The sequence below is a fragment of the Ranitomeya variabilis genome, chromosome 4, assembly GCF_051348905.1.
Source record: "Ranitomeya variabilis isolate aRanVar5 chromosome 4, aRanVar5.hap1, whole genome shotgun sequence".
Taxonomy (NCBI): domain Eukaryota; kingdom Metazoa; phylum Chordata; class Amphibia; order Anura; family Dendrobatidae; genus Ranitomeya; species Ranitomeya variabilis.
The window spans coordinates 232,082,790-232,110,709 of NC_135235.1; the positions used below are offsets into that span (position 1 = coordinate 232,082,790).

The window sequence follows — 27,920 nt, forward strand, 5'->3', positions numbered from 1 at the left end:
TAATACAGATTTAATAATTAAGCCACGTTCAGTATTTGGTCAGTATTTTACATCAGGAATGGAACAATCAGAGGAAATGTATAATAGAAACTCGTCACCACATCTGCATTTTTCATCCACTCCTGGTTTTAGTTTACAAACACGGATATAAAATACTGACCAAATACTGAACATGTGAACGTGACCTTAGGGAGAGAAAAATGAGAGCAGAATAAGTCTGTAAGGTAAGACCATGGAGGACCGCATACAGTATCTGGCAGCTAATGCTTTCTTGACCAGTGTGGTCATTGTGCTGCTACAAATCAATTTCATTTATGCAGAAGCAAACCACTAATATTACTGAAAGAACAAACAACACTGGAATTTTATGTAAAAACGTCCCTAATATTACTGCTGCTGTTATTTTTTGCCTATCACCTACTATTTTGTGCTTTCTCCTTTTTGGGAATGGGGAAATTGTGTTAAAAAAAATAGAAAAAAAAATACAATCATTCATCCCGTTACTGTGTGACCTATGAGGTGTGCATGTCACAAACTTTACTAATATTTTATACACTTGTTTTTTTAGTTTAGTTTGATGTGCATACACACCACACCACTACCCATTTCTGCAGCCTGTTTCCACTGCTATTTTTTTTTCCGAGTAGTCAGCATTTTTTTGGTCACTCTTTTACAGGAAGAGAAAAAAAGAAGTAAAAAATGATTGTCATTTAAGTTTACATTAGTATGGCCATCTTTGAAGAGCTTCAAAGCAGTTCGATACAGTCCTTGGAGACCTCGGAGAGTCGGATATAACTTTGCAGAGCACTTGGAGGATTTGGAGAACATTTCCTTTGCTACAAATACAATTCTGGCATTTTAGGTTAAAAATCTCCATAATATTCCATTTTTTGAGCTGCCATACAAGAAGCAGACCGTACAAATTCACAAATTTTACAACTTGATTTTTTAAAACATTTATTGGTGAATAACAAAAATTCTCAGATATTTTTGATGCTTTGAACTTTTGATATCAGTTGTAATTTTCTAAAAATCTATAACCACACCGTTATCAGCACAAATGTTTGTTATTGTTTATATACTAATGGGAATATCTGAGTATTTGTATCCAAAATTAAAAAGCTCAACAAAATTTCATGCAAGTATTCAAGGATTCGGCGTTCCTCACTCTTTATTTGCAAATACAGAGGTGAGCCTTTGAATGATTTTACAGACTATGAGCTTGATTCATCATTTGTGTTTTGTTCAATCACTTTTTTTTTTGGCGTATGCTGTTTTTTGCTGACGTTTTTGTGCCAAATTCTCAAAATGGCGGTCAAGATTCATGAATTTTGCATAAAGCCTAAAATTGTCTTTTTTTTCTGTCTTTAACTGGTTTTCCAACTTTTTAGCATGTTTCACAAAATGTTGCACAAAAATGCGACAAAATAACTGACATGTACTTAAAATCACTCTGAGGATGGAATGGAGTAGAGTAGCACCAAATTTTAAAACTTTTTTAAATAGTTAACTTTCAAAAATAGCTGGGAAAGCCACACTGACGTAAAAATCAGGAAACTAAACTCAAAAAGTTAACTTGAAGAAAGGCGTAAATTGATGAATTTGTCACAAATCAAAAAGTCATTAATTGAGTGGCAGTCATTGAAAAAAGTGGTGTAAATGAAGGGATGTATTGGCCATTGCATTCTATATTTGATTTTTCTTTCATATTTTGACCATGGGACATTTACTTTATACGTATTCGCTGGATGAAAATTTTTGGAATAGTAAAAAACAATTCTTGTTGTAGTGTCATATGAAGAGAAGTCAGGTTACTTTTGCTTCGGGAGAAACTGAGATGAAACTCGTCACGCTAAGCTAAAAATGAAAAAGAAAAAAATGTTGAGTTTTTGAATAGCGGAAACTGAAATGAAAAATGCATGAAAGTTGTACTATTATTTATTTTACTATTTCCTTCTCAAGGTATAATTTAAAGTACAAAATCTATATCAGGTTTAAAGATGAGCGAACTTATTTGGACAACGGTCGCCGAATCAGAATGTGCCCTAAATCGTGCCGAACTTGTGTTTTCCGATCGTTTTCCGAACATATTTGCTCATACAAGTAGAGATTAGCTATGTTCGAAAACGATCACCAAACATAAATTCGGCATGAATATGACACATTCGGATTTGGCAACCGTTTTCCGCATAAGTTCACTCTAATCAGTAGTACCACATCCATCCCATTGTGTCGTTTTACGTGCAAAGTTCAGGCTGCGGAGCTGAGTCATGCTGCCGGCCTGAATTGTCAATCTTCATGAGCACACCGCCCCCCGACAAGCAGCAAACCAGGAAGCTGAGGAGCTATATGCTCCTGAAGATAGGAACTTGAGACAAAACCTTTAGGTTTTATCATAAGTATTACTTTTTACAATAAAAAAATGCTGTCAATCTCACCATGGACTCAAGTGTCTCGCAATCCAAGAGCGGACTGTAAAGGAGATGTCCGCTGACACTTCACCCGTCTTTAGAAGGAGATCATCGTCGGCCTCTCTGTTGAAGTTTCCACAAGGTCCACATAACCTTTGGGACATCTGATCCTTAGGAATTATCTGTATTTCACCAGTAGTGCTAAATGTCACAGTTATCTGGTCGAGCAGCTCTACAGTTGTTCCAGATTGGGATTTCTGGATCTTCACAGAACCATTTCCAAGATCTCTTGGGGCTTGAAGCTCCCAACCATTCAACTATGATAAAATGGAGTAAAGAAAAAAATGAGACACAAAATAAAATGCAAAACTAGTGGTAAAAAGTTGATTACTCTCCAATAATCCTTCTGCTCATGATAACTATAGCTCATGTACATGGACGGTATACTTTCAACATTAGAAATTATTGATCCTATACATATACTATACACAGATATATGCAGGAAATAGAAGAAGAGAGAGAACAATGCAGGTTCATCCACAAAATGCAAATGCTGCTGGTGGACATTGCCACTAGCAAAGGACTTTATAAGCAAAATGTGCAGCACCTCCTTAACTATATCTAAATTCAAAAGAAAAATTGGAAAAATATTGAGAATCTCAACATTCAGAAGATATCCTCAAAAATCTCACCCAGATGTCCTGCTGCTCGTTCACAGATATGAGCCCTTGGGATGTAAAAATTTGCAGAGCTCTTCCTACTTTCGATCTGCTGCACTTCTTAATCTCGACCACCACCATGAAATGGTCTTTTTCATCTTCGCTGCAAGACGACGACATCACGTACGCTCCATCGGTTGGAAACTGTCCAGAAATGCCATCAAAAGTAATGAATTTACGATCTGTTCTCAGGGTACATTGAGTTCCTTGAAGCTGGCAACTTCGCACCCCTTCTCTTGGCTGGCAGAAGGAAGTTGCACAACCGGAGAAAGCACAGGACAAAACTCCTTTCTGGCAGGTGCACTTCTTCCCACAATCTTCTGTAAACACAGATTCACCTTCCTGAAACATAATGATAATAATTTTAATATTAGTGTGAATTTTATAGTTTTTTTCTTTTCAAAAGCACTTAAAATTAACAAAACTAAATGTGATAATTAACTCTAAAATCCCCAAAATATAATTTTTAACAATTCTGTAAATTGGACAGTATGATGGAGCTACAGACTGATAATTATGCCTGAATGAAAGTGCACTCCGTGTGGTCAAGCATGGTACTGTAAAAAAAATATAATTTGTATTGGACCCATCATGTTTACTATAATGGTATGATATAACCAAGGGCTGGTTAAGCCTCATCAGCCTTCTTTATCTTAGAGTAGTTGGGAAATGGGCTACTTACCTTCAAATATCTTCCATTATGGGCGCATCCGCATTTGTCCGCTGTAACACATTTGTCTCCGTCAAACACATATCCGGAGTCACATTGACAACCTTCATAGCATCGTTCACTACAAGTGCTTGGACCCAAGAGACTGTAACAGGTGAAATCACAGGTCCGGGTACATGTTTCATAGTGACTGTTGACGGGACAAGAAAGAGCTGTCGGGGGAGGAAGAAGACAATTTTACCACTGCTATAATGGACTGAGAAAACGCTGCTCCTTGCACTGAGATCATGTTCTGTAGGAGATCCGATCTCATATATTATAAAGAATTGGTTGCCTGTGATGTAAATTACAAGGTATATAGTTATGGTGTAGGATAGGTTCTGCTCATACTTCATTTCCATGTACAACATCCAATAATGGGAACCATGACTGCTGTGTACGATGGAGGAAACTAGCGCCTGAAGGGTCGCGTTGACCAATAATGGGGTCCGTCAGTTCTATTACGTTAGTGATTTCTACAGACAGAATATTTCTGCATGTAGTGTTACTCTGATGGACAAACCTCATGGAATCAGTAACAAAAGTCCAACCGGACCAATTCGGGCAGTTAAAGCCGTGCTAAGTTAACACCTATCCATAGAATAAGTAATTTTTCGATGATTGCAGACAATCACTCTGATCCTAAGAACAGGGCTCCCTCTTAATGGAGAGGTAATCAACCATACACACCACCACTCCTTTCATTGCCTATGAGTTTGCCGGATATTGCCAAATACAGCAATAGCAGCACTTGCTCGAAGCTAAATATCATAATATAGAAAATGAACTTGACTTACAGCAGCCGGCAACTTCTCTCCAAGGATGAATTTTAGCTCCTTTTTCTTGGCATAAGGCTGTGTAGGCTTGTAGACTAGCACACAGAGATTCCTGATCAGCACGGCCAGCACATGTATCAAATACACAACTCTCGGCATATCTCTCTGGAGGTACCAAGGCATGGCAGTCTTTAAACGGACCTTGAGGGTCTGCAATCATTCCACATTTGGTGGTAGAATCAGCTTCAGAGGTTCCAGCTTCACTACACGTTGGACATTGACTTCCAGAACATCCTCTACAGGTCGATCCATCTCTAGCCACTGTCCAAGACTCAGTAAATAAGGACAAGTCAGTGACAACATCTCCATTACGTAGACGGAAGTCATCGCCCAAGTCCTTATTGTAGTTGCCACACAGGCCTTCAGTTTGTCCGGCATATGAGTTGGGTACAGTGACTGAAACAAAGTATTGCTGGTCGTATAGAACTGTAAAGTCATTTTTGGTCTGTACAATCACATTATTTCCTTCTTTGTTTATCCAGTAGTCCTGATTTTGAGACTTGAATGGGATGTGATAGTGTTCTCTGTTGATCTAAGATTGAAAACAAACACAGTATGAGACTTATATGACCAGGATGGAGAACTCATTGTTCTTGGGCTACAAATCTTCTTTGAGACTGTAGAAGTTACAACCTACCTCAATGATCCAGGTTCTTCCTCTCTCCAGGTGTATGACGTGGTTTCCAATAGTTACTCTGACTGATTTGGTGACGGCCACATTACCATATGGTTCATTTTCCACTGTCACCTCAAAGATGCCTTGACTGTAATTAACTCTGACAAGGGTGTAGCGGCAGGTGCCCTGCATGTCATAGTAGACCTTATCAAAGGTAATATAGTGAGGATCTCCCCATGCTATACATTGACCATTCTCTTTAGCCTGACAGCCTAGAATACCATCCTTAGTTTTACATTCTTCATTGGCATCACAGCTGTGGTCCTGGCAGGTGGTGGTCCCATGGCTCTCACATGTACATTTCTTCTGGCACAGATCATCGATGAAGAATTCTTGACCCAACTTATAATATGTATTTTCAAAAACACAGCCACATTCTGTGACTAGCACACAGTCTTGTCCACTGCGGATGTAGCCATTGTCACAGTAGCACCCTTCTGTAGGAGATTTTTCACAGACTAAAGGAGATGTAAGTCCATAACAGGAGGAAGGACATCCATTACCAGAGAGCTCGTAATGACTGTTACTTGGGCAATTCCACGCTATAGCAATAAAATGATAATAGAATCCATTAAGTTATGCACATTTGTATCGATTAAACACAACTAAGTTTTGAGATAAATATAAAGTATAGTAAAACTCACTGCAGAATGATGCAATCCTCCATTCCTTGACGAGAGAACCATTTCTTTGACATTCAGACACATAATTAGAAATACTGGCACAGACAACAGACTGGTGTCCCTTGTAAGCACAAGCATCAAATACACAGTCCTGAAAGAATGGAGTTGGATCGGTAGACTCATGGCAATGACTGAACGGTCCATCGGGTTTGATGAGAAGTCCACAATATCGGTCACTCTTGTAGACTTCTTTGTCAGCCTCTTTGCATGTGGGGCAATCAGGGCATTCTCCTGCACATCCATTCACATCTCCAACCTTCCAGTGGCCTCCAAACTCTACTGGACTTTTCATTAGTCTGCCATCATCAGTTGTAAAATCATCAGAGGGGTCAGCATTGTTGTTACCGCACAAACCATTGACAGCTCCTTTGTAGGTGCTGGGCAAAACCACACGTAGGTAATTCCAGCCATCATACACGATAGTGAGGTCAAAGGCAGTTTTTACAGTAACGGAAGATCCAGAACTGTAGCTGGTTATCTGTAGCGTCAACTCATTGTAGTGATAGTACGGTAAGTTTGTGAGGCGTCCATTAACCTAAGGCAAAAATAAGGTAATTATATCAATCGTTAAAAAATATTACACATCTTATCTATTGTATCGTTCTTTCTTCCTGTCTTTCTCTTTCTTTTTTTCCCCTTTGTCCTCTTTTCCTTACATTTTCTCTCTACTCTCTTTCTCTCTTACCTAATTTCATTCTCTTACCTACTTTCACTCTTTCTTTTTTTCTTCTCTATTTCTCTTTCTTTTTCTTTCTTTTCTATCTTTTTTCCTTTTTCCTTCCTTGCTTCTGTGCTTCTTCTTTCTCTTCATTCTCTTTCTTTCCTTCTCATTCTTTCTTTCTCTTATACATTTTTTCTGTCTTACTCAATTTCTCTATCTTGCTTTTCATATTTATAAAATATCTAGCTATGTATTATCTATCTATCTATCTATCTATCTATCTATCTATCTATCTATCTATCTATCTATCTAACCAATTGCAAAAAATAGGAGCAGCACAGAAAAACAAATATAGGGTGCAAAGCCCCTCAGGCATGTACCAAACCTTATTCAAGCCTTGAGAAAGGCTCTTTATGAGCTGAAATATCGCCATGATGGGCTATTAAAACTTGAACACCTTCAAAACTTTATCCATAATGGTGTGCTGCCTCTGATTTTTTGGACATCTATCTATCTATCTATCTATCTATCTATCTATCTATCTATCTATCTATCTCTATCTATCCATCTATTTATCTATCTATTATCTATCATCTATCTATCTATTATCTAGCTATTATATATTTTCTCTCTATCTATTATCTATCTGTCTATCTATTATCTATCCATCTATTATCTATCTATCATCTATCTATTATCTATTATCTATCTATTATCTATCTATCATCTATCTATTATCTATTATCCATCTATTATATGTCTATTATCTATCTATCTATCTATCTATCTATCTATCTATCTATCTATCTATCTATCTATTATCTATCTATTATCCATCTATTATCTATCTATTATCCATCTATTATCTATCTATTATCCATCTATTATATGTCTATTATCTATCTATCTATCTATCTATCTATCTATCTATCTATCTATCTATCTATAATCCATCTATTATGTCTATTATCTATCTATCTAGCTTTCTATCTTTTCATCTCATGTGTGTAAATCTCTATGATTATATATGTTTCTCCGTACCTTTATCTGTTGCGGGTGGTCTTTGCTCATGGTTATCGTTGTGTTGTAGATGTTCAGTGTTACCTCCTTGGTGAAGGACACGGCTTTGTTACTTCGGTGATCGTTCTCTACAACAATTTCGAATTGGACCAGTGATGAATCATTGGATGTCACCTTTACAAGTTGGTAAATACAGCTTCCCATGTATGGAAATCTTGTGCCATCAAAAGTCTTATAGTGGGGATCCCCGGAAGCCACGCAAGTGGAATACTCTGTTGGATAGCAGCCACGTTTCCCATGGACCACCATACAAGTCTCACTGTCTTTACAACTGGTGTCTTGACAATTCACCATTCCAAGGATCGGGTCACAATTGCAGATGACGCTGCATTTCTCATTGGACCAGGTCTCTTTAGGTTTGTAATATCGGCCATTGTATTGACATCCACAGCTGGAGACAGGAACACAATTATTCCCACTGAGGACCATGTGTTCATTGCATTCACATGTTTCCACACAGGGCTTTGTGCATATTGCTGGAGCATTTCTGTCCGAACAACTGGCAGGACAAGCATTGCCACAGGCATTATAATGGCTGTTCTTATCCTCGCACAACTTAGCTGAAACACATTAAGGAAAGTTTCATTAATGGAAATGCAATCCTGCAGAGAAAATCAAAGAGCAATCCAGGAAAAACTGTTCTTTGTTTGGTGTCTGACCTGGGAAGGCAGCACATGACACAGAGATACAAAAAGCATCAATGAGAAAACCACTGCCCATCCTGCTCCAAATCCTGTACTTGATAAAACATTGAGCTTTAATTTGTCATATTTTGTTTATGTTGTAAAATGTTACTTTTAATTATGTAAAAATTCCCAAAGGTTTTATAAAATGATAATGAGAAGACTAATGACTCTATCTTCTATTGAGAATGAGATGACTCTGCTGACCCTGCCCTCTAATGATAGAGAAATTACTCTGCTGACTCTGGCCTCCAATGAGATGACTCTGCTGACTCTATCGTGTCATGATAAAGAGATGACTCTGCTAACTCTTTCTTCTAATGAGAATGAGATGCCTCTGCTGACCCATCCCTTTAATGAGAATGATATGACTGCTGACCCTGCCCACTAATGAGAATGAGATGACTCTGCTGACCCTTCCCTCTAATGATAGAGAAATGACTCTGCTGACTCTGTCCTCTAATGAGATGCCTCTGCTGGCCCTGCCCTCTAATGCTAATGAGATGACTCTGGTGACCCTGATGATGATAATAAAGTGACTAAACTGACCCCATACTCTAATGATAGTGAAATGACTCTGCTGACCTTGTCCTCAAAAGATATTCAGATGATTCTGCTGACCCCAACATCAAATGAGAAGAATTAGCGGTCCAAATCATTTAATTATAATGAGATGATCCTTTTGACCCCATCCTCTAAATGTACTCTTCTTACTCGGCCCTAGAATAATAATAAGATGACTCTATTGACTTTTTTTCCAATAATAATGAGATGACTCTTTGACCCTGACCACTAGTAAAACAGAGACTACTCTGCTGACACCACCTTTAAATGATAATCAGGAGATTCTACCACCACTGTCCGTCTGTCTCTATGCAGCAAAGTTGCAGAAAATAAGAAGTTTTAACACATAGTTTGAGTTCCATTAATCTTAGAATATTTCAGAAGTTCTTTTACTTTGGTGGACACAAAAGCATACGTTTTAATTATTAAGAAAAATATTAAAATATATTAAACTTTCAACTGGAAAGTGGTCACATTGGAAAGACAATTCTGACTCTAGGATCATTATGGAAGACCACAAAGAATAAACAAGTACTTACGACAGCTTGAAGGTGTTCTCCAGTCAAAGATCTTAATTGCTTGGTTCAGACAAGTACTTGCATATGTTTCCAGGGTTTGACACAGAATATTTCTAGCTCCATCATTAATACAGACATCAAAAAGACAAGCATCAAAGAACTTAATTGGACTGACTTTGGGGATACAATCTCGGAAAGGTCCATCTTTTTTGAATAGGACGCCACAATAATCATTTCCTCCATAGAGTTCCTTTTTGTTTTCATCACAGGTTGGACAATAGCCTGTACAAGAGTCAAAGCAAAATGGATCGCGATCATAGACTTTCCATGAAGATCCAAATTCTTCGGTAGAGTTGACCAGGGTTCCATTGGGGGACATTTGGTCATCATTTGGATCTAGATTGAAATTTCCACAGAGACCAGACACAGCATTATGGTAACTGCTGGGAATTCCTACAGTTGCATGCCAATTCCAGTCGAAAGTTGCGGTCAATCCAGATTCAGCCTCAATAATAGCCGTCAATCCACTGCGATGGACATTCAGTTTTCCATTGGCTAGACTCACAGGCAAGTTTGTCATTTCATCATCAATCTGCGTGAAGAAGTAAAAGTTCAGTGAGCATTGACCACCTAATATTCGATATTGAGATGTGATCATTATGGGGGTCACAGTTTCCATTATCCAGATTCTACCTGGAGTTATTCCTTAAAGAGGTTGTCCTATCCACTAATTTTCCACACCTACCATCTTAACCAACACTGTGCAGATAGTCGTTACAGGATCCTGACCATTAATCGGGATGAAATAGGAAGACTATTTTGTATTTTATCACAGTAGACTATAACCAAAAACACAATTCATTGCAATACTTCTGAAATTTTGTACTCATTGAGAAGTAAATATTTTTAAAATCTTACTCGGATTTTGGGGAATTCTCCAACTTGAACACTGATTTTGGTGTTATAAATAGTAGTTTCCATCCTCCTGACAAACGAAGCAGCTTGGCTTCCTCTGTTTTCATTCTTTATGATGACCTGGAATGGTTCCAGGGTGGGATCTTCCCCAGAGTATTTAGCAAGTACATAGCTGCAGGTGCCTTGGAAGCTGAAGTCTTTCTCATCGAATGTGCGGAAATGAGGATCACCCCATGCCCAACACAAGCCATTGTAATTTGGGACACACACCGCTTTGTCATCTTGAACTTTGCAGGTCTCCTTCAAACGACAAGTCTTAAACTTGCAAGGATCTGGAAATACACAAAAATGTGGAGGGCGAAGGTTACATTCTTTGGTTCTGTATCACCATTTATCTTAAGTATAAACATTTGAAGCTGATCATCTCGTTGTGCCAATTGTCCTTCCCCAGAACATCTAAAAATCCATCACATGTCAAGTCATCGGTTATATAGTCCTTAGGACCTCACTGCACTTACCTGTACTGACACAAGACCTCACACCATCCAAAAGTTGACATTTCTCATCTGCGGCACAAGTCCAATTATGACAAGTAAGCCCCAACTTAGGATCACAAGTGCATTCTTGACTGCAGTCCTCATTTTTCACACTTTCATTTGTCTAAAAAGTAGTAAAACATATTTTAAAATACACAAAATATTTTATTTCTAATTCTGTCCTTCCGGTTCACAAGTCATATGCCCGTATGCCATCTAGATTCATTTCTCACCTTCAGATACCTTCCATTATGCAAACATCCGCAATGGTCTATTGTCACACAGTTCTTCCCATCAAATACATATCCAGGGTCACACTCACATCCCTCAAAACATCTGTCGGTGCAAGTAGTTGGAGCTAGGAGGCCATAGCAAGTGACGCCACATGTCTGGGTACATTGAGAGTAGTGACTGTTGGCTTGACATGTAAAGGCTGAAAGGAGAAGGCATAATACGTGACTGGAGAAGTTGTGGTCATATGATATAAAAGGCCAGAGGAACATAAGAAACATTTGTCCATTTATCGATCTTCTCTTCACACACTGAAGATCATTAAATCAGCTTGCAGACCACAGATCAAAGATCTAAAGGCAAAAATGGCGAAAAGTTGGAATATGCAACTTACGTCCTGCATCACAACACTTAGTAAAGTTCAACTTTGGACTCTCAACCTTTACATAAAAGTATTTCGATATGCCAGATCTATGGAAAAGACTAGGAATGTGTATGTATGTATCAAGGGTGATAATTAGTTATAGGGATAAGCTTTTCGGTCACTCCAGGAAAATATTAAGAACTAACGTCAAGTCTAATTTTGGAAAATTAATATTATGCATGACTTACAGCAGCCGGCAATTTCTCTCCAAGGTTGAACTCTGGCTCCTTTTTCTTGGCACAATGCTGTGTAGGTTTGTAAATTGGCACATAGGGCCTCCTGACCACCACGTCCGGCACAAACATCGAATACACAACTCTTTCCATATCTTTCTGGAGGCACCAGGGCATGGCAGTCCTTAAATGGACCTTGAGGGTCTGCAATAATTCCACATTTGGTGGGAGAATTAGCTTCCGTGGTTGCAACTTCACTACAGGTTGGACATTGACTACCAGAACATCCGCTGCAGTACGATCCATGTCTAGCAACTGTCCAGGACTCAGTAAATAAGGCAAAGTCAGTGACAATGGTGCCATTTGGAAGACGGAAATCATCGCCCGAGTTCTTATTGTAGTTGCCACACAGGCCTTCGGTATGTCCGGCATATGAGCTGGGTACCCAGACTGCAACAAAGTACTGATGGTCGAATAGTACCTTAAAACCATGGATGGTCTGTAAAATTACATTATTTCCTTCTTGGGTTATCCAGTATTCTCGTTGTTGTGATTTACAAGGGACATTATACCGCTCTCCATTGACCTAAAAATTAAAGAGAAAACAAAAATGTATCATACATTTTTTTAAAAAAACATGACTTCACATAGTCATATAGACAAAGATGATCACAAGTTGGTGATGATAACAGTGTAATGGTTGTACCAACCTCAATGGTCCAGGTTCCTCCTCTCCCGAGGTGTATTATATGGCTTCTTATGGTCACTGTGACAGATTTGGTAACAGCAACGTTTCCATATGGCTCATTTTCCACTGTCACCTCAAACTTGACTTTTTTCACCCTGACAAGAGTGTAGCTACAGATGCCCTGCATGTCATAGTAGACATTATCGAGGGTGATATAGTGAGGATCTCCCCATGCTATACACTGACCCAGCTCTTTAGCATGACAGCCCAGGACACCATCCACCACTTTGCACATTTCATTAGCGCCACATCTATGGTCCTGGCAGGTGGTGATGCCGTTGTTCCTACATGTACATTTCTTCTTGCAGAGATCATCGGTGAAGAATTCTTGACCCAAGGTATAATAGACATTTTCATAGGTGCAGCCGCACTCTGCAATAGGCACACAGTCATCTCCACTCAGTATAAAGCCATCATCACAGTAACAACCTTCAGTGAAGGACTTATCACAGGTCGGTGGAGATGTAAGACCAAAACAGGTGACGGGACATCCATCTCCGAGAAGGTTGTAATGACTATTCGGAGGGCAGTTAAGTTCTGTAAATGAAAAAGTAGACTCATATAAATACAGCAAATGTATTCTGGAACATACACTGTTTTTTAGACAATTTACACCCAAACTTCTTTTTCAAGAGTGTTATCTTAGTTGGGTATCCATTATGAAAGACAACTTACGGCAGAAAGTTGGTGTCCTCCATTCCTTGATCATTGAACCATTTCTCTGACATTCAGAAACATAAGATGCAAAGTTGTCACAGACAACGGACTGAAGACCCTTGTAAGCACACGCATCAAATACGCAGTCATCAAAGAAAGAACTTGGATCGATATACTCATGGCATTGACTGAAGGGTCCATTGGGTTTGATGAGAAGTCCACAATATTGGTCATTCTTGTAAACTTTTTTATCAGCCTCATTACACTTGGGGCAATCTACACAAACATCTTCACATCCTTGCACTTCTTCCACTTTCCAGTGCTTTCCAAATTCTTCTGGATTTCTGGCTCTTCCTCCTTCTCGTAGGATGAAATCATCTTCAGGGTCTCCATTGTTGTTTCCACATAAACCATTGACAGCTCCTTTGTAAGTGTTTGGCAGCCTTACAGTAGCATAGCTCCAACCATCAAAACTTAAGGTCAGGCCAATATTAGCCTTGACTACTGTATGTTTTCCAGATATGAAGGCCACAAGGTTCTTGGACTTAAAACTGAAGGGTAATGCTACAAAACGTCCATTGACCTATTGAAAATAAGTTAAAAGGTTACATACGTGAGACTAATAACATATCCATTCCCATCACCATATTAAATAACATCCTAAACAAGTCCATTTGAAACTCCGGTTTTTAGACCCATCCCATGGCACTAATTATGCTTGACCCACAAATAGAACCAAACTATCCAAATGATTGGAACTTCAGCTCTATGTTTCATAGTTAGCAGGATTGGTCTTTCCCAATAACTAGTCAAAAATAGTGATGGCTTCCTATTTAATCAATTCATGGATAAAATAAGCCTACTGGAAGATCATAACCAATGGTTCTTTTCCGTAAAAAAGGGTCCTGTCAAGAACTACATGCTGGGTTGGCGGAACGCACCGAATATATATATTTATTAGAAGAAGTTGGTGCGTTCGCAACCCGGGATCCACCGTGCAGGAAAGCACCTGCAGCTAGATATGGCGGTACAATTTAGTAATATAAACAGACTCCGTTACTTCACAGAGTCTGTTAGCAAGGATAAAGCTGTGCCCTGTTTGGCTCACAGAGGAACACAGCTACTTAGTAGAGCAGATGGTTGTCATGCAGTCAAATGCAAACACGCAGCTCCTCGCCGGAGGTGCCAGCATTCTAGGGGCTTATTTCAGCCGGGTCCCTGAATACACACACACCAAACTCCTCACCGGAGGTGCCAGCATTCTAGGGGCTTATTTCAGCCGGGTCCCTGAATACACACACACCAAACTCCTCACCGGAGGTGCCAGCATTCTAGGGGCTTATTTCAGCCGGGTCCCTGAATACACACACAAACTGACCACACTGGCGCTGAGCTCGTACATAAATTGACAGTAGCGCATGGCCGTGCGGTCATGCGCACCTCTTATAGCTGCAGCAAGTACAGGACCTTCCTAGAAGGAACAATGAGAGACTGCCACAGACGTTGAACACCTTCAGGACCTTCCTAGAGGACCAATAGGATTTGCTGCAGTACCTGAGCATGTGACCCTTGATCTCCAATGAGAGATCTTGACACCTACAACCAGGAGCCATATCTGATCCTGATGTCAGAGAGACACAGACATTCCCACAAGCCTCCTGAAGAACTCTATCATGGGAGGGAAACGCGTTGAGGCGAAGCCTGAGTACAGATAAGTTAGACTGACATGAATTGATATTTTCATTGTGTCGGCTACTGATTTTTCTGGGGCCAGTGCAATAGGTGTTTTTTCTTGTATATACATCTGTTAAAAACCTGAAGGTGAAACCTGCATATAGATAAAGTGGACCAACAATGATTGGCATAAATTGTCTTGCTGGTTTTTGAGTAACTGTTTGGGGCACAGTGCAATAGGTGCGGACTTTGTGTCCAGGGCACGATGCAATAGGTGCTTGTACTGCATATACATATATTAAACCCTGAACCACTAATAGGAATGGGTATGATGTAGTTGTTGGGGCATTGAAGACGCTTTATGACATCCGAAATAAAACTTTTTGTATACAAAAATTAATAACAGATGAGTTATGATGCCTTTGGAGAAGGAATATAGAGGATAAATGGTATTATTACTGAATATATTAAAGTACCCCATACTTATTATACTGAAATGGAATACAAAAAGCATGCTTAGATAACACTGGAAATAAGCATGCTATTTTCAATTGGTTTCAGGGTAGGGCTGCAAATGGTTTAAACTCAGTGTTAAAGTCACTGGGCATACTATATAATTGGGACTTCAGTGACGTATTGATGAGTGTGGTTTTTTATGCAGCCTTAAATATCCTTTTTCACTGTGTTTTCATACTTTTGAGCTGGAGATCCCTGAGAGTTGTCTCTAACTTTGAATGTAGAAGATTGATGGCTTAATGAGTGCCCAGTTTCTGGTGTATATTTTTTATTATCTATAACCCAGGAGACTTTTAGGGACACGAGGGAGAGCCGCCGAGGAGCGGGGGCGCCATTTTGCGTCCAAGAGGGTGCCAACCTCCGCTGACAGGCAGGGATTACTCTAGGGACCAGGTAGGCAAGATATCCTTATATCTATATTTATGCTCCCAGAATATCAGATTGGTTTTATTCACTGCACTTTTTTGGTTGGTTTTGTATATTGCTGTCCTACTCCCCTTTTTTTGGTTATAATCAAGAAAAGTCATTGTGTGCTGTATCCCTGTGTAGTGGCATTTTTCGTGAATCCCCTATTGGTGTATATACAAGGGATTTGCTAGGGAGATAAGGGCAAGCCGCCGAGGAGCGGGGGCGCCACATTGCGTCCAAGAGGGTGCCAACCTCCGCAGACAGGTAGGGTACAGATAGGGATTATTAGGGTGTAACAGGGATACCCATCACCACCTGCGAGTGTTGTCTAGTATAGTTGATTAATTATTGCTTGGTGTGGTTTGTTTTTAGGTCATTGGTTATATTTTTAAAAAAAGCAGTTTAATAAAAATTATTTTTATGGTATTAGTTTTTTTGGTGAGACGAGATCTTACCCTGGGCATGCTCAGAAGAGGAAAAGTAGGACTTAGTCCCAAAGACGTCTGCTCGCTGCTGACCAGTTCTGGCCACAATGGCAGAAGCTGGAAGGACAGCAGTAACCATTCGCACAGTGTCAGACTGAGCATGATGCTGGGACCGATGCCTCCGCTGAGCAGGCTCCACTGCGACAGGAGAAGAATGGGAGACCACAGCGGAGATGGATCGAGATTCCCCCTGTGCAGAGGCAGGAACTTGACCCCTAACACTGCATAGGATAACCCTTTTGGGCCATACTTGTTTTTTGATTTTTGAATGGGATTTCATCTTTTTTACTTATAATTTCAATAAAAATTATATGTTTTACCTTCATCCTTCTGGGGTAGTCTTTACTCATGGTAATTGTTGTGTTGTTGATCTCCATTATGACATCTTTGGTGAAGGACACGGCTTTGTTACCACGGTGCTCGTTCTTAACCTTGATCGAGAACTGGGTCAACGATGGGACAGTTACACCTACCAGTTGGTAGATACAAGTGCCCATAAAGTCTACTTTCTTTTTATCAAATGTGGTATAATGAGGATCACCAGAGGCTATGCAGATGGAAGAATCCTTAGGATAGCAGCCTCGTATCCCATTGACAATGCTGCAAGTCTCACTATCTTTGCATCTTATCGACTTACAGACCACCTGGGCCAGATCTGGATCACATTTACATTGCACATTGCAGTTTTCATTGTACCAAGTCTGGTGAGGATCATAATATCTTCCATTATGTTGACATCCGCAGCTTGTGGTCAGAACACAATTGTCACCACTGAGGACCATGTCCGTATTGCATTCACATGTTTCTACGCATGGTTTTGTGCATTTTGTAGGAGCACCTTTGTCCGCGCAACTTGCCGGACAAGCATTTCCACAGGCATTGTAGTGACTGTTTGGATCTTCACATATTTTTGCTAGAAAGAACAAAACAAATGGTAAAATCAATATGGGATAAAAATGAGCAACATCTGAAAATTGAAACGTGAACCATGAAATTCACTTTAAGTAGAACTTACGGCAATTAGAGGACGTTCTCCAGTCATCGATCATTATTCCTTGACTCATGCATGTACTTGCATATGACTCCAGAGCTTGACAAAGAATAACTCTAGCTCCACCATTGGTACAGACATCATAGAGACAGCCATCAAAGAACTTATCAGGATTGATTATGGAGATACAGTCTCGGAAAGGTCCATCTTTTTTCAACATGATGCCACAGTTATCATCTCTTCCATAAAGTTTCCTTTTGCTTTCTTCACATGTTGGACATTGGCCTGGACAAGAGTCAAAGCAGAATGGATCTCGATCGTAAACTTTCCATGAAGCTGCCCAGTCTACAATGGAGTTCACCAGGGTTCCATTGGGGGATTGATGATCATCATTCCGATCTTGGTTGAAGTTTCCACAAAGACCAGACACAACATTGTAGTAGCTACTGGGTATGGATACTTTAGCGTGCCAGTTCCAATCAAAAGTAGCGGTCACGCCAGATTTAGTCTCTACTGTTGCCGTCAGTCCACTGCGACTTACTCTGATTTTCCCTTCAGCCAGACTTGCGGGCAAATTTGTTATCTCACCATTAACCTGCATGAAAGATGTTAACATCTCATACACATTTCATAAAATAATTGCCGCTTTTTGTGAGTCTTAGTTGTTAAGCGGGAAGTAGGTGCATCTGGATTGTGAATTAATACTTACTTGACAAGGTTGAAAAAAAAGACACATGTCCATTAGTTCTAGCCTACATTAAGACCATGTTGATCTTAAAGAAGGCAAAGCTCTCAATGAGGAGGTCCCATTGCCCAATTTTTGGACAAAAATTCCTTCCTGATTCTATATTAAATCCCTTGATCAAGTCCCACCTCCATAAATCTAGTATTAATTACATTCAGTACTTTTTTTTTTAAGAGGAGCATCCAAGCCCTACTAATGTTTGTTCAATGATTCCATCAACACATCCTGTACCAGACAGTTACAAAGTAACACTGCTCTTACAGTAAAGAGTCCCCATCTGTGATAATGGTGAACTTTCCTTTCGATAAACACAGTGTATACTATGGCAGTTACAGAGGTACAGAGCTTACCCTCTCTCTCCTATGACAGTTACAGAGGTAGAGAGCTTCCCCCTCTCTTATGGCAGTTACAGAGCTAGCGATCTTCCCCTCTCTCTCCTATGGCAGTTACAGTGGTAGCGATCTTCCCCACCTCTATCCTATGACAGTTACCGAGGTAGAGAGCTTCCCTTCTATCCTATGGCAGTTACAGAGGTAGAGAGCTTCCCCTCTCTATCCTATGACAGGTACAGAGGTACAAAGATTCCCCTCTCTCCTATGGCAGTTACAGAGGTAGCAATCTTCCCCTCTCTCCTATGGCAGTTACAGAGGTTAGAGAGCTTCGCCTCTCTCTCCTATGGCAGTTACAGAGGTAGAGAGCTTCCCCTCTCTCTCCTATGGCAGTTACAGAGGTAGAGAGCTTCCCCTCTCTCCTATGGCAGTTACAGAGGTAGAGAGCTTCCCCTCTCTCTCCTGTGGCAGTTACAGAGGTAGTTGACGTACAACTTTAAGAAATGAGTAATTTCAGGTTTCTGTATTCTGTTTTCACATTTTTACAACTTACTTGTATGTTGGGGAATTCTCCAACTTCAACGCTGATTTTAGTGGCATACATGGTAAACTCCATCTTCCGGACATACGAGGCATCTTGGGTTCCCCGGTTATCGTTCTTTATGATGATCTGGAATGGTTCCAGGCTGGAATCGGTCCCAGTATATTGTGAGAGGATGTAGCTGCACGTGCCTTGGAAGCTGAAGTCTTTTCCATCCAAGGTGTGGAAATGAGGATCTCCCCATGCCCAACACAGGCCTGTGTAATTCGGGACGCATACCGCCTTCCCATCTTGGACTTGGCAGGTCTCCTTCAAATTACACTTTTTCTCCATGCATGGATCTAAAAGTTTTCATGAAACAGATGAGGTGCATAAAGGTTGATAACTTTTTATATAAAACTACGGTATCTAAAGTGAACTACATAAAATGTAGGAGAGAATAAAGGACCAAGAAAAGAAAAGCTGCTGCAAAAGCCAGAAGGTGCCATTTGTGCATAAAAGAGGTGTTTCTTGGAAGATAATAGGAGAGATGAGTCAAAAGTCTTGTAAATGTGTGAGTTTCATCAAATTTGCTTGTCATGATCCAGTCCAGGTTTTGAGCCCTGTTTTCCCTTTTTCCAGGTCTTGTCATGTCAACAGTTAACCTTTCTCACAGCCTCTGTCTGGGCTCAGGTTGGCTATTTATCGCTGCTGCTTCCTGCAGGTCATGTCAGTTATAGTTTTTGCCTAGGGCTGCTGTAAGCTGACTCTGATTGCTCTGCTTGGTCCTGCTGCGTTTGCTGTCTGAACCTGTGTCTGTTTTCCCTTATTCCCGTCTTGACTCAGTGTTTCCCTTTAGTGTGAAGACTCCCTGCTTTTGACTTGGCTTGTATCCTGACCTGTTTCTGTCCTTTGTGTTTTGGCTTATCCGCTCCTGACCGTTACTGACCCCCTGGCTTGTCTCTGACTGTGAATTTGCTTATTCCTTTGGTACTGCGCTACAGTCTAGGATTTGACCCGGCTTGTTTGACTATTCTGCTGCCACCTGTGGTAGCCTCACTGCTGCACTGCAGGTCATCTCTGTTTAGGTTCCTCTCTACTGCCATCTTGTGAAACCTGCACCTACCTGCATTGCAGCAGCATGACATTGATCTAATTAATTCCTTATGTCCCTGGAATGTCTCATGTTTTCTAGAAAAAATATTAATACTGTTATCTCAACAAACTCACCTTTCTTAACACAGGTCCTAACACCATCGAGAATATCACAACTTTCATCATCGGAGCAGCTCATAGAATGGCATCGCACTCCAACTCCAGGGATGCAAGAACATTCCTTACTGCAGTCGTCACTTACTACACTCTCATTACCCTAAAAAAAGAAAAACATTATTTGTATGAAGAGAATGTTCTATCTATCTTATATGTAAAACTATCATTAGGGATGTAACGATCATAGTCGCAGATGGTGCATCTGCGACTGGCACAATGCGGTAGTGGGGTCTGACAATGTCAGTGCCTATTTCAACTGGATGTGCGTCCAAGGATACACATTCAGCTGAAGTATATTGCAGTGCAGAGACCCTCTGATTTCACCGGCAAATCAGAGGCTGGTAACTGACGTTGGAGTGACCGTCACAGGCAGCGTATGGCAATGACATCATGTGCCACCCATAGCTAAGGGACATTATACTAGGTAGGGGCTCAGATTGGGGGACACTGTACCAGGAAGGGGTCCAGGATGGGGGATATTATCACAGGAAGGGACCAAGGACGGGGTATATAATTACAGGAAGGAGCTATGACAGAGGACACTATGACGGGAAGGAGCACAGGATGGTACCATTGTTACTGAAAGGGGCTCAGAATGAGGGACATTATAACTAACAGGAGTGGACTCAGAATGAGGGACATTATTACAGGAGGGTGCACAGAATGGGTGACATTATCACTTGAGGGGATATGTATGTCTTTATAGTGTAAGGTGGCCCCTGAACACAAAGCGGATAGGTGATCTGTATCACAGAGGTGCATATCCTCAGTGATATAAACCTGGAGTAATGCTCTAGTACACATAGTACTAAGAGGGGTTAATCGGCCATGTTAGGGCCAGCTTTATTTGTGTGCAGCTGAACAGTTAGAGCGGAACGGCTGCTCACCATATCTCCACCCCTGGGTGTGATTCACATTGTAAGATATGACCTGTTTATCTGACACATGGCTTTGTGTATGGAGGTATGCAGACCTCCTGGATTGAGTGCCTTTGCTAAAGGACTATGAAACTGGACTCTAAGCCAGATGGACTAACCAGCTCTATTGTATGGACTTGTTATTTTATGTTTTACTTTGTGCCGGACAAGGGCTGTATTTGACCTTCCCATGATGTGGTTTATGAGGACTGAAATAAACCAACCGGAATTTAAACAGAAGCAGTTCCTGTAATACTAATTTTGCTCCTAAGTGAGTAACATTGCTGCAATAGGATATACAATGCTACATGGGCCAATGCATCTGATCAACATGCAAGAGAGGGCCCAGGTCCTAATTTCACGCCGGGGAAAATCGGACTTTAGATACGGCAGTGACTATCACATTTTATTATGTTAGGTATTAAAATATTAAGTATAAAACTTCCAAAAAGTGCGACACAATTTTTCTTACTTTTAGATACCGTCCATTGAAGTGACACCCACAACTTTCCACTGTCACACAGTTCTCCCCATCGAACATATATCCATCATCGCACTCGCAACCCTCAAAGCAGTTTTCACTGCAGGAGCTCGGAGCCCGGAGACTGTGACAGGTGAAGCGGCAGGTCTGCGTGCACAGCGAGTAGTGACTATTAGTCCGACAAGGAAGCGCTGCAAAGAATCCCAGAAAGACAAGTTATGGATTAGTGAGCATGTAACGCCTTGAGAACTGTATCTTTTGGAGAACCTTTCTTCCTAGGACATTATTTTGCTGACATCCTACATAAACCAATGACAATATCCATGAAGACTGTAAGAGACTTACGGCAGCCGGCAACGTCCCTCCAGGATCCTATTTTCACGCCTCTGTCTTGGCACAAGGATGCGTAGGTTTGTAGGCTGGCGCACAGGGTGTCCGCTCTATCCCCACTGGCGCAAAGGTCAAACACACAACTCTTGGCATACATTTCTGGAGGCATCAGGGTGTGACAGTCCTTAAAAGGACCTTGTGGATCGGTGATCACGCCACATTTGGTAGGTGACTTAGCCTCAGTAGTTGTCACTTCATCACAGGTGAAACAATGGTCGCCTGAACACCCACTACAGCCCGACCTCTCTCCACCCACTGCCCAGGACTCTGCAAATGCCGCCAGGTCAGCAACGGTTCCGTTTGGAAGACGGAAGTCATCATTCCTGTCTTTGTTGAAATTTCCACAGAGGCCTTGAGTGAGTCCGGCATAGGAGCTGGGAACCCAGGCAGAAACATAGTACTGACGGTCATACAGCAGAGTGATGCCATATTTAGTGTGAATAATTACATTATTTCCTTCTTCGTTGATCCAGAATTGGTGTTTTCGGGAATCTAATGGAAGGTTGTATCTTTCTTTGTTTAACTATAAAATAAAAATAAAAATCTCTCATCGACTCCAATCAGTCTCTCTCTCTCGATATCAATTAATAGAGCAGAAAGAGCTGAAAAGATTCATATATTGATTTATGGGGAAATATTAAGCATTAATTGTATTTTATTCTTTTTTTTTCTCGGCTCTTTTTATTACATAATTATATGTAACATCTCAAATATTTCCCAGCTAACTAACGTACCTCAATGGTCCAGGCTTTTCCTCTCTCCAGGTGTATGACGTAGTCTTCTATGGTCACAGTGACAGATTTGGTAACGGCAACATTTCCATATGGCTCATTTTCCACTATCACTGAATATGAGACTAGTTTGGTATCAATTTTGAGAAAAGTGTAGCTACAGATGCCCTGCATGTCATAGTAGACATTATCGAAGGTGATATAGTGAGGATCTCCCCATGCTATACATTGGCCTCGCTCTGTAGCGTGACAGCCCAGGACACCATCCACCACTTTGCATGCTTCATTGGCACCACAGCTATGGTCCCGGCAGGTGGTGATGCCGTTGTTCCCACATGTACATTTCTTCTGGCAGAGATCATCGGTGAAGAATTCTTGTCCAGTCTTATAATAGATATTTTCATAGGCGCAGCCGCACTCTGCAATAGGCACACAGTCATCTCCACTCAGCACGAAGCCATCATCACAGTAGCAACCTTCAGTGAATGACTTATCACAGCTCGGTGGAGATATAAAACCCAAACAGGTGACGGGACATCCATCTCCGAGAAGGTTGTAATGACTATTCGGAGGGCAGATGAGTTCTGTAAATGAAAAAGTGGACTCATATAAATACAGCAAATCCATTCAGGAAGACAGACGTTCTATGGGGCTTAGTGATTTTTAAGTTAAATTCATGGATACTATATTGTTGTTTATCCACTATGAAAGACAGACTTACCACAGAAAGTTGGCGTCCTCCATTCTTTGACCATTGAACCATTTCTTTGACACTCAGAAACATAAGATGCAATGTTGTCACAGACAACGGACTGAAGACCCTTGTAAGCACATGCATCGAATAGGCAGTCATCAAAGTAAGAAGTTGGGTCGATAGACTGATGGCATTGACTGAAGGGTCCATCTGCTTTGGTGAGAAGTCCACAATACTGGTCACTCTTGTAAGGTTCCCTCTCTACCTCGGTGCATTTGGGGCAATTGGAACATACTTTTTCACATCCTTCTACATCTCCCACTTTCCATTGTTTTCCAAATTCTTCTGGACTCTTGGCTATCTCTCCATCTTGTGTGTTGAAGTCATCACTCGGGTCTCCATTGTTGTTTCCACATAAACCATCGACAGCCCCCTTGTAGGTGATTGGTAGTATAACTCGTACATAGCTCCATCCATCAAAGGTCAAAAGCAGTTCAAATTTTGTCTTGATGACAATGTCATTCCCCGAGATGAAGGCTATGAGCATTAAAGAATGGTAGGGAAGGTCCACAATGACACCATTGACCTGTAGAAAGATGAGATTAGGTTCTGTATTATGGATAGGTAGGCACTTGATGTGCTGTCATATGGTACCTCTGTGAGGCACCATGTTTTTCCCTAGATCTAATGCTTCTAGGAGAAATCTTTGATAATATTGTGTCTGATTAAATTCACCAGAATTTTTTCTTATGGATTAATTTTTATGTAGGAACACTGAGATACAACACCATCAACATAGTTATTTTAAACACCCAGGAATCTTGAAATAAAACATTGCGGCCAAGAACCAATAAACTAGAATCCATGCAAAGTTTTCTCAGACTAAAGGTAATATTGAACCTCTTAATATTGACCAGATGAAACCACAAGCTCTGGTGTGAAGTTCTATTTTCCTCCAAGTGATGTAGATACTTTGGTATCACACCCAGTATCACGCTCCTTAGTGCAGTATCAAAAAGGTTTTCTACTGGTTATTGATGTTTCTGAACCTCCTCTTCTATTTCAGGCTACATCAGCAAAAGGAACTCGCTTCGATTCATGTCTTGAAAGAAGTTGAATCAAGGATCAACCGAAACATGGTGTACCATCATTTACGTTTTGATCAATTTTTATCCTCAAATTTTTGTAAGAGTATCATGAATCCAGTTTTTCTTTCTGTGAAAAGAGTTTCTGCGCTTAATCCGTGGAAGTTTCGAGATTTCAATGTAGCCTCAAATAGAAATGGAGGTTCAGAAAGATCAACACTTATTTTACTATATTATAATGTGTCTACTTCAAGTCAAGGAAAGGAGGACTTCCCGTGTGAGATTGTGTTATGGGTTGATCATCGGAACTATATTAAGCATTAACTTAATTTTACTTGGTTCTATGAAGACTTGGCTTGGACTTTTACTTCTATATTCTTGCCTCCTCCATTGGGTGCTACTTGGACCATTGTAACCATTACAAGTTGATCACTGAAGAGTTCATTACTGACTTTATTTGAGGTTAGACTATGGCTATAGTGAAGATCTCAATTGATCCCTTTTACTGCCAAGTTTATGAGGTCTTACGTCTAATTATTTTCATTATCTACTATTTATCTACTATAATTGCTAGTCAACACGATGATTAGGCTCCTTAAGGGTTTCACCAAGGTTTCCACCACTTTTGAAAAGAAGCAGAGCTCAGCTATACTATACTTGCCAACAAGACCTTAGAAGCCTTAATAAAACCCCAACCAGCCCCATTAGAATCAATGTCAATAGGGTCGATCAGTCACCATTTTGATCCATTATCAGTAGTTTCTGATTTGTATGCTATATGATATGTCTTCTGACAAAGTCTTCTTACCTTGATCTTTTTCGGATGGTCTTTACTCATAGTTATTGTTATGTTGTTGACCTCCAATATCACATCTTTGGTGAAGGACACGGCCTTGTTACCACGGTGGTCATTTTGAACCTTGACCGTGAAATTGGGCAGGGATGGGTCCTGTGATGTTACACCTACCAGCTGGTAGATACACGTGCCCATAAAGTCTATTTTCCTCTTATCAAACGTGGTATAATGTGGATCACCTGAGGCTATGCACATGGTGTACCTACTGGGATAGCAGCCTCTTACCCCATTGCTAATGGTGCAACTCTCACTTTCTTTGCATTTTGTTTCTTCACAAACCACAATTCCAATAACTGAATCACATTTACACTGAACACTGCATTTCTCATTGTACCAGGACTGGTCGGGGTCATAATACCGTCCGTTGTATTGACATCCGCAGCTGGAGATGGCCACACATTGGTCACCACTGAGGACCATGCCTTCTTTGCATTCACATGTTTCTACACAGGGCTTTGTGCATTTTGTTGGGGCATTTCTATCAAAGCAGCTAGCTGGACAAGCATTGCCACAAGCATTATAATGGCTGTTCTGATCTTCGCATGTCTTGTCTGTAATTGATAAAAGAAAGAAACATTTTTTAAATTGTTTTTTTTTTAAATATAAGTTGTAAATTTCAATAGAATCTAATTTATATTTCTAACAACATCAGTATCATTGGGTAAACCATTTATTTTGAACTCACGGCAATTGGAAGATGTTCGCCAGTCAAGAAGCTTGACTCCTTGGCTGAGGCAAGCACTTGCATAAGTCTCGAGAGACTGGCAAAGAATGTTATGAGCCCCATCAACCATACAAACATCAAAGAGGCAAGCATCAAAGAACTTGTCGGGATTCACTTTAGAAAAGCATCCTTGAAATGGTCCATCTTCTTTCATAATGAGCCCACAGCTATTGTCGTTGACGTACTGCCGCTTCTTTGCTTCATCACAGGTTGGACATTGGCCTGGACAAGAGTCAAAGCAGAACGGATCTTGATCATAAACTTTCCATGAAGAACCCCAATCTACAATGGAGTTGACTAGGGTTCCATCGGGAGATTTTTGATCATCATTTCGATCTTGGTTAAAGTTCCCACAGAGACCAGACACAGCGTTGTAGTAGCTACTTGGAAGGGTTATTGTGCAGTGCCAGTTCCAATCATAAGTAACTACCAGACCAAAATATGCTTCAATGGTGGCTGTCAGTCCGCTACGAGTCACTTTCAGCTTCCCATCGGCTAAAATGGTTGGCAGATTAGTTAATTCACCATTGACCTTTAGAAAGACATAGATAAAATTAAAGTTACTTAACCTGGTATAGTTAAAAAAAATTATGTGATATTTACAGCCAGAACTGACCACTTTGCCACTACTTGAAAATATGTCACACTTACTCTAATTTTTGGAAATTCTCCAACTTGAACTGAAATTTTGGTGTCGTAGACTTTAACTTCTGTCCTCTTCACATATGAGACAGCTTGACTACCTCTGTTATCATTTTTTATGGCCACCTGGAATGCTTCCAATGTGGAATCATCACCAACGTACTCAGAGAGAATGTAGCTGCAGGTGCCTTGGAAGTCATAGTTATGGCCATCAAAAGTACCAAAATGAGGATCTCCCCAAGCCCAGCAGGTGCCTGTGTAAGCTGGTTTGCAGTGAGGAAGGCCATCTTGGAGTTGGCACTCCTCTTTTGCACGACATGTCTTGGATTTGCAAGGATCTGAAATGCAACAAATAAAAAAGCATCTTTTGTAAGGTAGAAATAATGTCCTCAAAATGAATACACCATCTGGTGAACCAGGATGTTAAAGCTCAACTTTTTACTGTTGGACCCAAAGATCATATTGGGGAGATGGATTTATTCTTTCTGTAAGTAGCTTGGTCATATTGTCAAACAAAATCTTAATAAGCAATTGGGCAACCAACAGGTGGACTCTAAACCATGTGTCATCTTCCGATGACCAAGTCTATTCCTTGCAATAAAGACTCACCAAGGTTGATGCAAGACGTCACACCGTTCAGAATTTGGCATTTTTCCCCTTCTGCACAGGTTGTGTTTTTACAGTTTAGTCCTGAAATTGGGTTGCAGGTACATTCCACGCTGCAGTCATCATTCAGCTCGATTTCATTAGCCTTTGGAAACAAATTTAGACATTTTTAACATTTGTTTCCACCCCAGATCTGCAAAATTGCCAACTTTAAAGCTTTTCAGCCTTAAGTGCAATCCATACCTGATAGTAACGACCATTGTTAAAGCATCCACATTGGTCTAAGGGTATGCAGTTTTGCCCATCAAATACGTAGCCCTCATCACACTCGCAGCCTTCATCACAGAGGTCTGAACACTCAAATGTGTCGTAGATGGAAGCACAGGTGGTGGAGCACATATCGGCACAGATTACGTAGTGACTGTGAGGGCCACATTTTACAGCTGCGGAAAAAACAATTAGACATATAGAAGTGAAGGTGAAGTTGTATATTAGGAAAAGAGAAGCATTTTGTGACTGATGTCATGCTCACTCCTTATAAAGTCCAAAAGTTTCATTAGTCATCGTGGAACGTGTTGGTCCTTGACTTACCCACCATGGCAGGATAAGGGCATTGGTATTAGCTGCACT

At 40.6% G+C, this 27,920-nt stretch overlaps 1 protein-coding gene across 1 annotated transcript; it reads right to left on the reverse strand.

Moving 5' to 3' along the window:
- Positions 1-833: 833 nt before the first annotated feature.
- On the reverse strand, positions 834-27,888 carry LOC143767807 (IgGFc-binding protein-like). Its single transcript, XM_077256328.1, has 29 exons — positions 27,882-27,888; positions 27,534-27,733; positions 27,294-27,435; positions 26,694-27,022; positions 26,004-26,574; positions 25,271-25,869; positions 23,405-23,963; positions 22,687-23,267; positions 21,908-22,475; positions 21,554-21,753; positions 20,123-20,264; positions 18,926-19,254; positions 17,323-17,893; positions 16,628-17,220; positions 13,243-13,807; positions 12,530-13,104; positions 11,835-12,405; positions 11,225-11,424; positions 10,974-11,115; positions 10,459-10,787; positions 9,562-10,132; positions 7,737-8,335; positions 5,996-6,569; positions 5,313-5,893; positions 4,637-5,207; positions 3,813-4,012; positions 3,104-3,472; positions 2,439-2,728; positions 834-1,857 (listed from the first exon to the last, which is right to left on the reverse strand). The coding sequence occupies exons 1-29, from the start codon at positions 27,886-27,888 to the stop codon at positions 1,848-1,850; spliced, it is 11,538 nt and encodes a 3,845-aa protein (XP_077112443.1). The 3' UTR covers positions 834-1,847.
- Between the last annotated feature and the right edge of the window lie 32 nt (positions 27,889-27,920).